The 12,353-nt window shown below is 48.4% G+C and overlaps 1 protein-coding gene across 1 annotated transcript; it reads right to left on the reverse strand.

Moving 5' to 3' along the window:
• Positions 1-1,788: 1,788 nt before the first annotated feature.
• On the reverse strand, positions 1,789-11,749 carry CUNH20orf85 (chromosome unknown C20orf85 homolog). Its single transcript, XM_032257201.1, has 4 exons — positions 11,233-11,749; positions 8,947-9,028; positions 7,043-7,144; positions 1,789-2,271 (listed from the first exon to the last, which is right to left on the reverse strand). The coding sequence occupies exons 1-4, from the start codon at positions 11,298-11,300 to the stop codon at positions 2,110-2,112; spliced, it is 414 nt and encodes a 137-aa protein (XP_032113092.1). The 5' UTR covers positions 11,301-11,749; the 3' UTR covers positions 1,789-2,109.
• Between the last annotated feature and the right edge of the window lie 604 nt (positions 11,750-12,353).

The following is a 12,353-nucleotide window of genomic DNA, read 5'->3' on the forward strand; positions in this document are numbered from 1 at the left end:
TGAGTAGGGGAGGAGAGGAGGAGGCAGCCTGTGTTCAAGGCAATATTCATTTCCTGGGGCTGCGGTACCTAGTACCCCACATGGGGCAGCATAAAGCAACAGACATGTTTTCTCTCTGTTCTGGGGCCCAGAAGTCTGAAGTTAAGGCATCAGCATGGCCATGCACCCTCTGAAATCTATGGGGTAGAATCCTTCCTGACGCCTTCCTAGTTTCTCACGGTTTGCCTGCAAATGTTGGCATCCTGTGGTGGGTAGGTGCATCCCTCCCATTTCTGCTCTGCCATGGCGTGGTGCCCTCTCCCGCATGTCTGCCTTTCCGCATGGCGTGTCCTCCCTGCACGTCACTCTCTCCTCATGAGGACATGGGTCACATGGATTAAGAGTCCACCCTTCTCCTATATGACGCCTCTTCATCTAACTAATCACATCTGCCATGACCTTGTTTCCAGCTAAGTTCATCTCTGTGGATACTGGAGGCTAGGACGTCAACATATCTTTCTGGGGGACACAGTTCAACCAAATACCTTGTTCCTTTTTCTCAGAACCTGAGTAGCCATGAAGTTTCTCGATGGCCCCTATGCCCAACAATGTGTGTGGGCACCATACTCTGAGGTAATGACAAAGGCTCCTTGAAGGGCTGTTCTCTTGGGTCTCAGCTCTTCCAGGCTGGGCAGCCCATGCCGACCTAGGAGTTTCCCACTCTGGGGTGGAAGAAGGGGTGTGGGGAGACGGGAATCATCTAAGTGGCTGGGGGAAGGCTTCTGCTATGTGGCACTGTTCTCAGCACAGAGTAGTTGGTGTCTGCAGCCAGACCCTTGGAAAGAGGAAGGCTGGTAGTTTTTATAGAGAACAGAGTCCCTGAATAAGAGCAGCTCTTCTGCTGGGGCTTCTGAGATTTGGGGTCCCAGCTGTCCCCTAGTATTTAGTGCCCCTCAAATCATGGAGTCCCTTTAGGAACATGCCAGAGGGGTGGCAGCCAGTTTTCAGGGCTTAGAGGAGTTAGGTTCTCAGAGGACTTAGTGGAGGGATTCCTGGGTTGGCTCCAGCACATCCATCCACGGCTGGGCGGGAAGGTGAACAGGACGTGTTTGGGTGGATGGGCCTTGTAAATGGGTCCCACCCAATGGAAGTCCCCTTGGGCCCCAGTCCCAGGAACAGTGAGTCTTGACCAACAAAGGGGAGGAAGGCCTGTGCCTCCGTGGAGGGTGGGTAACTGAACATACCCCTCCTGCCCTGTCTATGCCAGGTCTGAAGAGCGCACCAACCCCTTACTCCTCAGAAATGAAATGCAAACCAGCTGCCACAGGCTGCTGCAAACTCTGCTCTCCTACTTTTTGGGGTCCAGTTCATGAGTACTGAGGACATGCTGGCTTTTTCTTCTCGCCAGCTGGACACTGCATGCCCCCAGCCCCCATTTGTAGGACTAGGAGAAGAGAGACAGCTAGGCAACATTCAGAAAGAAGATGATAACTGTAGGGTTGATGTTTTGGGGGAAGGAAAATGGCCCAGTTGGCCAGCCTGGAGCTTTCTGTGCTGGGCTGGGGGTGGCTGGGACAAGTCACCAGCGGTGGGTTTCTTAGAGGGCTTGGGAAGCCCATTTTCTCCTTGAAATCTTGGCCTCGTTTCTGCCTTTAAAGCTGTTAACTTATCGTGAATATCTTGAGCAAGGAGATCTCAGGGATTCTTCTTGAAATACAGGCCCAGGGATATCTGGATACAGAAACACCTGATCAACAAATTCATTATAAATAAGGATAGTGATGAGTACAATTGAAAGCTACATTAAAGGACCTAGACAAATATTTTTAAAATGGAATCACTTTTTTTTTAAAGCCCTGCATAGAAATTCCCAAGGTATTAAAAACAAATGAGAGAAGACTTATTTATTACATTAGCCAAGAATGGGAGTGGACGTGAACATTCTGGAAGGGCGAGACTGATGGGTTGAGAATGTCTAAGGCACACTTTGTGTTCTTTGCAACATCCCATGAGCAAGTCTGTAGAGGACTGTGTCCTCGGGGATTCAGGAGAGATCTTCCTTTCCTTGGCATGGCCCCGGGTGCCTGGCGACCGACATGCAGCACCCCGGGTTGGAAGCTCCGTCTGGACTCAGTGCACGCCCTGCTTAGGCCAGCACAGCTCTCGTGCAAATGCCCCTTTGCAGCTTCTGATCTCATCGTCCAGCTCCAGGCACTTGTTCAGGCCTGGCACTGCGGATCTCCAGCCGATGAAGCCCTGGGTGGTCTGTGGGACTGGTGGAGATGGAAGGATCTGGAATGGAAACTCAGGGGGTTTAGTGACCTTAGGACACAGAGACACTAGGCACCCAGCATCAGCATGTGAGGCAGGGGTGGAAAAGACAGAAAGAAGAGCCAGCCTCCCTGATGCATACTGAAAACAAGCACGTTCCAATAAGGTGGACTCGGAGGCGCACATCATCTTTCCTGGAAGTGATGAACATCAAATGCGTTTCTTTATCTTGTAATGGCTAACATATTTAATTCATGACCTCTAGCAAAATCATTTTTATTTGGCAAGAAAGCAAAAAAAAAAAAAAAAAAAAAAAAAGAAAAGAAAAGATAAGATGCAGAAATATCAAGTGCTACAGCTCTCACTGCCCTTTATAAAATACATGGCACTATTGTCAGATGGCATTGTGGCAGGTGTACCTCACCCTGTTTTGATGAGGAGGCTCTACAATATGTCTGTGTATATACACACACACTGCAAACCGTGGAGATCACAGGAATGAAAAGCAACTGAATTTAATTTTAAAAACCAAAAGGAAAATGGGCTTCTATCTGGAGTGAAAAAACACAATTTCATTTGTCAATTCCTTGGACAGATTTGACATTTTTGGAAAATGAGGGTAAATGTTTAGGCAGGATTTCCCCTTCTTTTGAAATGATCTGTTCTGCTCTTATAAGGGGATGTGAACAAAGGCCACAGTGCGGGATATTTGTTCTAGCAGAAGAACTGAGATGAAGAGGTTTAATATGCTTGGGGTTATGAGTTCACTCTTACTAATGGAACCTGCTGGTGAGGCAGTGGCAGCGGGAGAAGGCCCCGAGTGGGCTGGCTGCTGCTGGTGGTGGATGAAGCCCCTTAACACATGTTCTTGATGAACTCCTGAAATTAGTCTCCTGCAAGGCTACATGTAGGGCGGGTCATCAATGAATGCCAGAGGGGCCAAAGCTTCCTCAAACCAGCTACAGGCAGAATTGTTCAGAAGGGGAGCAGCCCTCAATGCTGTTTGTCCAGCCAGGCCTTTGGGAGCACACAGACTAACTTCCAAGTCTTCATCTAACTTGCAAAAGAAATGCAGTTGAAATTCACCATGAGACATCATATCTCACCCAGCAGAGGGACAAAAGATGAAAACAGCACCATTAACACGGGCGTTATAGGAGTAAGGGCAATATGGCCATTATCTTTTTTTTCTTTTTTGAGACGGACTCTTGCCCCATCATCACCCAGGCTGGAGTGCAATGGCGTGATCTCAGCTCACTGCAACCTCTGCCTCCTGGGTTCAAGCGATTCTCCTGTCTCAGCCTCCTGAGTAGCTGGGACTATAGGCACGTGCCACTGCACCAGGCTAATTTTTGTATTTTTAGTAGAGATGGGGTTTACCAGGTTGGCCAGGTTGACCTCGGACTCCAGCCATCAGATGATCCACCAGCCTTGGCCTCCCTAAGTGTTGGGATTACAAGCATGAGCCAACGTGCCCGGCCTGGCAATTATTTTTTGAAAGTGCAGATGCAAACAGCCTTTGATCCAACAATCTGTTCTGAGTCATTCATTCTAAGATCCTGATAGCTACACATGTACACATTCATGGTGGTGCAAGGGATGCCTTGCAGAGCTGTTTGTAATAGCAAATGATTGGGCATAAGCTACATATTCACCCATGGAGGCTCATTCACTATGGCCCATCCACAGCATGGTAACCATGCAATGGTTTAGAAGGATGAGATAAACTTCCAGGAGAAAAGAGATGCACAAACTATTCAAAGTACGGTGCAGGCTGTGTGATAAGAAAATGAGGCCAGAGGCCCGTGAATGTCCTAGTCTATGCAAGAGTGCGTGACAAATTGGTGACAGTGGCTCCAGGGTTCCAGAGGAAAGGAGGCATCTCATCACATGCCTTTTTAGGTATCAAGGTTACCTATTAAAAATAAATACATTTTTAAAGGCCCTGGTCACCAATGAGAGGATGGGAAGTTGGAAGAAGGAAGCCAGTCACCATTTCTTGGGCAAGGAAGGAAGTTTGGAGGGAAGCAGAGGCTGGGGACTTTTCTCACCTGAATCAAGGTCCTTGTCCTTACCCCTGCCACCCCACAGGCTCTGTCTGGTGAGTGTGACTTTAACAGCTGGCCCTTGCTCCTAGACAGGAGCCTCTCACAGGAGAAAACCATGTTTCAGTTTGTTCTGGTGCCTGGACAGTTCCTCTCTGTTTCCCGTCCTCCAGGAGGGGGCGCCTCTCTGGTATCTAGGCGGGGCACTTTCTTTGACAAAGGAATAGTTGTGGTTGCACAGAGCAGCCCCAGTGGCCCTGGTGGCAGAGGGAGGGTCCGGTCTCATGGGCAGGCCAGGTATCTGTGGAGACAGCATGTAGCCAAGGGACACTACTGACCCTAAGCAGGTCCCGCGCCACTGTATTCTCCCCTGGGGTGGAGGTTGGCAGAATTAAAACACAGCTCTGGAAAAAACGTCAGACTCATGTGCCAGCCTCTCTTCCTCTGTTCTCCAGCCAGCCCAGGGTTCTAGGCCACAGGAGGTTGAGCTCCCTAAATGTGCATTTCATCTGAACAATCACTTTTCTAGGCACTAATTCCAAGAAAATTACTGACCCGGAGCTAACTGCTGTGTCTACAAGGGTGCTCCTTGCAGTGCTATTCTCCTAAATCCCATGCTAGCTACAACTTCGATGCCCAGGTATAGGGGGACGGTTCAATAAATTAAGACAGATCCACTCAGTGGAGAAAGATGCAGCCATTCATATGACAGTGGTTTGGAGTGCTTTTCTTAACCTCATGGGAGGATGTCCAGCATATGTTGTTAAGTGAAAAAATGAGACTACAAAGCAGCCTGTGCAGTTTGATTTGTAGACATATATTTGAAAAATATATGTGTGTGTGTGTGTGCACAGGTGTGTATATATACATACACATGGACATACATTTGAGGAATAGGTGAGCTTGACATTTAAGAGCAGAACTCTGGAATCAGACACACTTGCTGTGTGGCCTGGGAAAGGAATTCAACTTTTTTTTTAAGCTTCAGTTTTCCCATCTGCAAAATGGGTTTGCGGGTGATAATATCCGGGTTCGCAGTGGAAATAAGGCGAGACAGCCCATGCAAAGCAGTCAGCACAGTGAGTGGCTAAGAGATAATAGTAACTCAAGCTGATGGGGTGCTTACTCTTATAGGTTGAGAGATGCGTGGGAAACCTCTGGAAGGAGCACTCCATGTTCATCATGGGTGAGAGTCTACATGGGTGTTTTAATTATCTTATTGCTTATATTTTGCTGTATTTCTAAATATTTTTTGCTGGTGAATCTATATTGCTTTATAATCGGGGGAAAAACTGTCACCATAACTCAATGCAGCGCATTCATTCATTCCTGTGTTGGGGCTCACAGATGCACACCCACCAAATGCTCACTGCATGCCAGCCACCCCATCAGACTGTGGGCATGGCAGGAAAAGGGCCTGCAGCTGAACTCCCCCTGCCCTGCGGCCTTCATCTTGGATTTTCATCTACTCTCTCGGTCAGCATGCAGAACTGCCTTCTCCAAAGCTGGACAGAGGGCAGAACCCCGGACCAAAATGACAGACCCATGAGACAGGCCTGCAGATGTAGGGAGCTCAATAGCTTGTAGAGGGATCTGACCGTGTCCACCGCGGTGGAGGCTTCAGGTGGGAACGCTGCCTAAGGCCTCTCTTCTCTGGGCTTGCCCCATCACTCCTGTCCCTCTCCCCACCAGCTTTTCTCCACTTAGCAGTGGGAGCCATCGTTGCAATAGGCAGGTCTCGTGCTTCCACAGCCCTACCTACAACCCTCCAGCGGCTTCTGCTGTCCATTCGACTCCAATTGCAACTCCCTCTTCTAGCCTGCCCACTTCTCCACTCACATCCCTTCTCTGCTCACACCTTCCCTTCCTGCCCCACCCGCTCCACCAGCCACCCAGGCTCTGTAAGCTCCAGCCACATCGCCTTGCCTTGCCGTTCCTGAAACATAGCAGCCTGTGTCCACCTCAGGGCTCTCGTACATGCTGTTCCCTGTGTCTAGAATACTTTTCCTAGGGCTGGTGCCCGGTCATCCTTCAGTTCTCTTGCCCTGTAACACAGCGCTGGCCTGCTTCCTCTGTGGCGCTGGCACAGCATATCCAAATGGAGTTGATTTTCTTGGCTAATGTTGGTTCTCCAGACCCAGACACATGGGCTGGGGTCTTGTTTTCTTGTTCATTACTGTTTTCCCAACCAAGCTCTTGCACCTTAGTAATAACTGACTGTCACTGGCACTCTCTGAACATGCTGGGCACCCCGCTAAGCACTGAGTGCCTGACGGCACTCCCTGAAGTAGGTGCTCCATTAACCCCCATTGTGTAAGACAGGCAGGGGAGACACAGAGAGAGAGGTCAAGCCACTTGCCCAAGACCACACAGGAGGTGAGCAGCCTAACAGCGCTGGGATCTGGTGGTCTGATTCCAGAGCCCCTGCCTGGACCTGCCCTGCCTTCCTGCCCACACCCTGGAAATGTTTGCTGAAAGGATGCAACATTTCCCAGGAAAAAGGGAGACCCCATTTTCCTGGCTTCTCTCTGCTTCTGCAGAGCAGGAGGTCATGGCACTCACACGTGTAGACTTTACCTGGCGTGTTTCCCACAGCTGGGTTTGGGAAGGGCATGGACCCGGACGCTGCACCCAGCACCGCTGTGCTCTTACCTTCAACGCTAGCTTTGCATACCTGGAGCCATCGGTTTCCATTGGGGCTTATTTCTTACTTAGGAAAATGAGTATTTAAAAACAACGTTTCAAACCTTGATGTACTTCTCCACTGGGGTCACCGGCCGGATGTGGAAATGCTCAGGAAGCTCGATTTTGGGCTTTGGGCTGGGGAGTTCTTCGTCACCCTTGATCAACTGAAATAGAATCCCCAGAGACGGGAAGCCTCAGGCTGAAGCTGGGGAAGTGTCCTCTCCATTGCTTCCCCCAAAATGCACATTTTGCAGGCACAGAATTGGGGCATAGAAACGGGAGGCAAGGGCTTGTTTCAGTTACGCCTCTAGGAAAGTAGGGTGGGGACCTCAACACAGGCCTGCTGCACCCAAAGCCGAGACCAGTCTCCGACCCCTCCTGTTGCTCACCGAAGCCTCCTGATTGATATCCCCTGTGGGGGAATTTGAGAAAATGTTGCCAGTTATAGACTCAAATTTAAAAATGTCAAAAAGGGTTGAGTGTGATGGCTCATGCCTGTAATCCCAGCACTTTGGGAGGTTGAGGTTGGAGGATTGCTTGAGCTCAAGAGTTCAAGACCAGCCTGGGCAACTTAGCAAGACCCCGTCTCTACAAAAAAATACAAAAAGTAGCCAGGCATGGTGGCATGTGCCTGCGGTCACAGCTACTTGGGACGAGGTGACAGGATGGCTTGGGCTTGGAGGTGGATGTTGAAGGGAGCTGAGGTCATGCTCTCCAGCCTGAGTGACAGACCCAGACCCTGTCTCAAACAACAACAACAATAAACAATCTAACAAAAATGCCAACATGTTTTCAGGACCAACCTTTAAAATATTAGAGGAGAGCCTCCACTCCCCCTTTTAATTTTTAAAGCAATGTCAAGCTTTTTGGAAACACAATTTAATTACATATAAGGAATATTAATATAGACTATGCATATTATATTAATAAGAACTCATTCTATGCATAGCATTTCAAATTGTAGAACCCTCTAAGAATTAAAAACACCCTCATTAAGAGCGGCATAATTTCAAAGCTAGTGGGGTGGGATGAATTACCAATGGGGTTTATGCTGCTGTGAATCATGGATGCTTTGAGTGATGTGGTGTTTTAATTAATTCTGCGTCTCTCCAAAGAAATGTATTTTCCTCGTGTTCTGTCCTGAAGTTTGAGAGGTTGCAGATTGGTGGCCACATAAGCACCCCACCGGAGCCCACATAAGCATTTCATTTCTAGATGCAGAAGATTTCATGTAAACATCTCGCTTTCTGGACTCTCTTAAGTAATGGGACTATGCAGTTGGCCTTCCCATGTGGTTGCACTTGGCTGGGCTCATGCTGGCTGCCTCTTTGGACAGGACCAGTGGCCTCTTTGCCTGAGTCCCCACCCCTTCCGATTAATTATGCTTGGCCCTATCTCCTGTTTCTGTCACCTATCTGGTCCCTGTAGACTTTGGGACTTGTAATCTTTAGGGAATACTGACAGCATTTTCCCAAGAATCCCTCATAGGTCATTTGGCCTTCTGGCCGGGCGACATCTCCATGGCTTTCTTGTACCTGCAAACTCACAGTCACTCAGTTAGGCAGGCGAGGACTCATCCCACTTTACAGATGGGAAGTCTGAGGTCAGATGGCCATGGCATCAGACCCACCAGCTTCTCACCTGGGTGTGGTCCTTATCAATTGTGTGACTGCAGTTCTTGGAGCTCAGTTTCTGAATTTGTAAAATGGGCATAAAACAGCACCTGTTTCTGCACAGAGGTTCTTGTACAGATTCGATCAGGCGGTTCTGCCAAAGCACGTAGAACATGCCTGGCATGCGGTCAGTGCTCAAAAATCTGTGAAAGGCGGGAAGCTTCTGGTTTCAGAGTTAGCGGTCTTTCCAACATGCTCTTTAATTTCATTCTTGCAAATTATAGACTTTGCAGTCATTCATTCTTTGAAATGATTGATTCTATAAACTCGAGGCTTATAAAATTTATATTTACCTCTTCAAAAGGGGTTGTTAAAAAACCCCAGTTCTGGGGCCAGTTCTGCCGTGCTTCTGATTCAGCCTTCAGACGGTATCTCCTGAAAAAGAAGGTTCCTGAGTGTTGGGCAACATGGAAAAAGGTTCAAGGGGTCTGTGGGGGAGCATTTCCATTTTCCATGAACATCGACTGGGTAGTGGTTCTGCACCAGGGATGGACTGAGGTGCCAGAGAGTGTGAGAACCTCCACCACTGAGCGCCTCCCATCAGCAAGGGAGGCACACGGCTCAGGAAAGAGAGATGCTGGTTGGCTGTTACGGCTGGGAGGGCGTGCCGGGTAAGGACAGGTCTAGGGGCCGATTCTTCCTGAGGGGCCTTCTAGGTACCAGACCTCTTATTTTGGGGGCCCCTACGACCCCAAATTTAAGGAGGTGCAAAAGAAAAGGAGGTGCTCACTCCCTGCCTCCTGCAGGTGCAGGGTCAGCATCTGTATGACCTTGACATTGTGCATTTCCGAAATATTGCAGCCCAGGTGTCACACTTGCCCCACCCTAATCTGACCTTGCTTTGCCCCATGCTAATATTGTTTATATCTACCCACAAGCTGAGTGGAATTGCAGTAGACGAGCTGGCATGTCACATTTTGCAAACATCCAATTAAACATTTAGTTATTTGGATTTTTCTAGTTTCTTCTATTTTGGAATCAATATCTGCATATCCCCATCCCGCAGTTTTGGAGACCCTGGTCAACTCTTTTCACTGGGCAGTGAGCATGTAAGGCAGAGTCTATTTCAATCAAGATGTAACATAAGCCACAAACATGAGCTGCATACACAATTTTAAATGTTCTAGTAGCTACATTAAAAAGAACATCAAAATAAACAGGTGACACTTTTTTTTTTTTTGAGATGGAGGTTTGTTCTTTTTTGCCGAGGATGGAGTGCAATGGTATGATCTCAGCTCACTGCAACCTCTGCCTCCTGGGTTCAAGCAATTCTCCTGCCTCAACCTCCTGAGTAGCTGGGATTACAGGCACGTGCCACCACACCCAGCTAATTTTGTATTTTTAGTAGAGACAGGATTTCACCATGTTGGCCAGGCTGGTCTTGAACTCCTGATCTCAGGTGATCTGCCCACCTTGGCCTTCCAAAGTGCTGGGGTTACAGGCGTGAGCCACCGCGCCCGGCCAGCAGTCATTTAAATACTCTTTTTTTTTGTATGAATCTTTGATATTTGTCGTGCAGTTTACTCTTACAGCTCAACCCAGTTTGGACCAGTTACAATTTAAATGTTCAACTGCCATGGGCCCTGTTCAAAGAGGAGAGGCCATTTAGATTTGGGTCTTGAAGGATGAACAGAAGTTTGTCTGGTGAAGAAGAGAGAAGGGGACACTTCAGACAGAGGGAAGAGATCCTGTTGTGGTAGCATCTCCTGTTGGGATGCTTGGATAAAGATTTTGTAAAAAATAGTGTGCATTTTATGCCAAATGATAAAGGTTTTCTACTTATGAGAGTGATATAAAGTTTTCCGTAAAATCAGTTTATCAAGTGAAATCAATTTAAAGACAAATATGAAGTGACTAATATAGGCTTTACAAGAAAATGGTAAAAATTATAGAGAGGGTAAATAGGATAACTGAGGTTTAGAAGATAAACAAGTATGTTTTGTTGTTAATACATCTTACCCACTGGCATCTAAATCAGTAACTTCCCCTATGAGTTAAACCTTCAAAGAGATGCAATAATACATAGCAGATAACATGTCAATTAAAAATATCCATGACAAATATCTGCTGGACATACATCTTTTAGAAAATGGATCTATCTTTAAAGTTAAAATATATACTCAAAACCCAGGAAAATCAAGAGATTTTCGTGTATTTCATTCAAATTGAACAAATATTAAGATTAAAAAAATTCCATCAGTCTTAAAAACATGAAGATGTTCTGGCTGGATGCTGAGGTTTGAAGAAAAAAAAAAAAAGAAAACAAAAAACATGAACATGTTAGTTGGATTTCGACAAGCAAATCTGTGCTGACTCTTGAAAGCCAATCTCTCACGTCTTCCTGTGGTGGGCCTAACAGGAGAGCGGGAGGGAGAGGGAGAAAGGCTCTCCTGTCGCTCTCATGTCCCTAACGTTGCCCCCTTTTCTCAAGGCCCCTGACCATCCTCAGCACACGCCCCTCGCCCCTCGAGCTTAGTGGTCGACCACCCCCTGGATTTGGTGGGGAAACTGAGACCGCCAGGTGTGCACACTTCAGGTGGGAACAGAAGCCCGCCGCGTTATGGGATCCCAGGCGTTACCAGATCTCATCCTGAGCCACAAGGTTCATGCGTTCAGCCGCCGCGGTGCTGAGCGGTTTCTGCGCCATGGGGCCTGGGGGCTCGGAGCGCCCCGAAAAAGGCCCTGGGCTCAGCGTCTCGCGTCTCCGGGGAGACCGGTTGCCAGGCAACGCAGGACTCGGAGCGGAGATGGCGCCGCCCCTGGTGAGGGTGGGGTCGCTGTACTTTCGCGGCGTCGCTACGGTCGGGGCTTTCCCAGCCTTCGCTCACGGCCTGGGTCCTTCGTCCGCCTTTCAGCCCATTGGCTCCTCTGCAGAAAACCTCGGGAAACCTCCAGACCTAACACCCCAGCCCCCTTTTAAAATTTAAATCCGTAGTGGAAGTATGCACACCTACAAGTGGACAAACTCCAGTGTACAGACTTAATGAAGTATGTCAAAGGGAAGGCTCGCCTGTAACCACCACCTGGAGGTTAGAAAACAAAGCATTGCCAGCCTCCCCCGGCGGCCCCCAGGGTCACCGCTCCTCCCTGGATCTCATTGACTTCCCTCTGCAAAGACTAGCTTTGCCGTGAGTTGAACTTTGTGTGTGTGGAACTATCCAGATGCTCCTCTGTGCCTGGCTGCCTTTGCCCAGTGTCGTGGTTGAGAGACCATCCCCACTGCTGTGAGTGTCCCTAGCGCTCATTTCTGCTCCTGAATAGAATTCCATTCTGCTGCTGATGAGCACTGTGTTTTTGTCTACCACTAAAGTGCTGCTGTGAATATTACCGCACATGTCTTTGGAGAAAATGTGCATTTTGGTTGGCATCCACTCTTTATAACAATCCCTAAATGAAATCCATGGACAATGTTACCTCCGGACCCCACCACCCTACACTCTCTTTTTCCCTGCCTATCACCTTTCCCTGTCTATGGCTGGGGTGCTCAGTCAGTGTTTGTTGATTGACTCATTGACCTCCTGGGTTTCCACCATATCACCACTGTTGTGGAGCTAGAGCTGGAAAATGGGTCTGCGACAACAGCAAGGGGATCATCTACACGAGGTAGGGGGTCATTTTTCTGGTTGAGCAGCCATGAGATGAGCATGTGTGCAAAGCCTGCCTGGGGGGACTGAGAAAGTAGGGAGCATGACTCAGCTGA

Source organism: Sapajus apella, unplaced genomic scaffold (genome assembly GCF_009761245.1).
Source record: "Sapajus apella isolate SASKATOON/1434 unplaced genomic scaffold, GSC_monkey_1.0 scaffold96, whole genome shotgun sequence".
NCBI classification, from domain to species: domain Eukaryota; kingdom Metazoa; phylum Chordata; class Mammalia; order Primates; family Cebidae; genus Sapajus; species Sapajus apella.

What these genes read in the sequence shown, in the direction of transcription:
- CUNH20orf85 (XM_032257201.1), bottom strand. Translation starts at nt 11,300, where the DNA reads ATGGCGCAGAAACCGCTCAGCACCGCGGCGGCTGAACGCATGAACCTT. An exon ending in GTGGCTCAGGATGAGATCTG is followed by an intron (nt 9,029 to 11,232) that starts GTAACGCCTGGG and finishes CTTCTTTTTCAG; the next exon opens with GAGATACCGTCTGAAGGCTG. An exon ending in CAGTGGAGAAGTACATCAAG is followed by an intron (nt 2,272 to 7,042) that starts GTTTGAAACGTT and finishes TTTCCATTCCAG; the next exon opens with ATCCTTCCATCTCCACCAGT.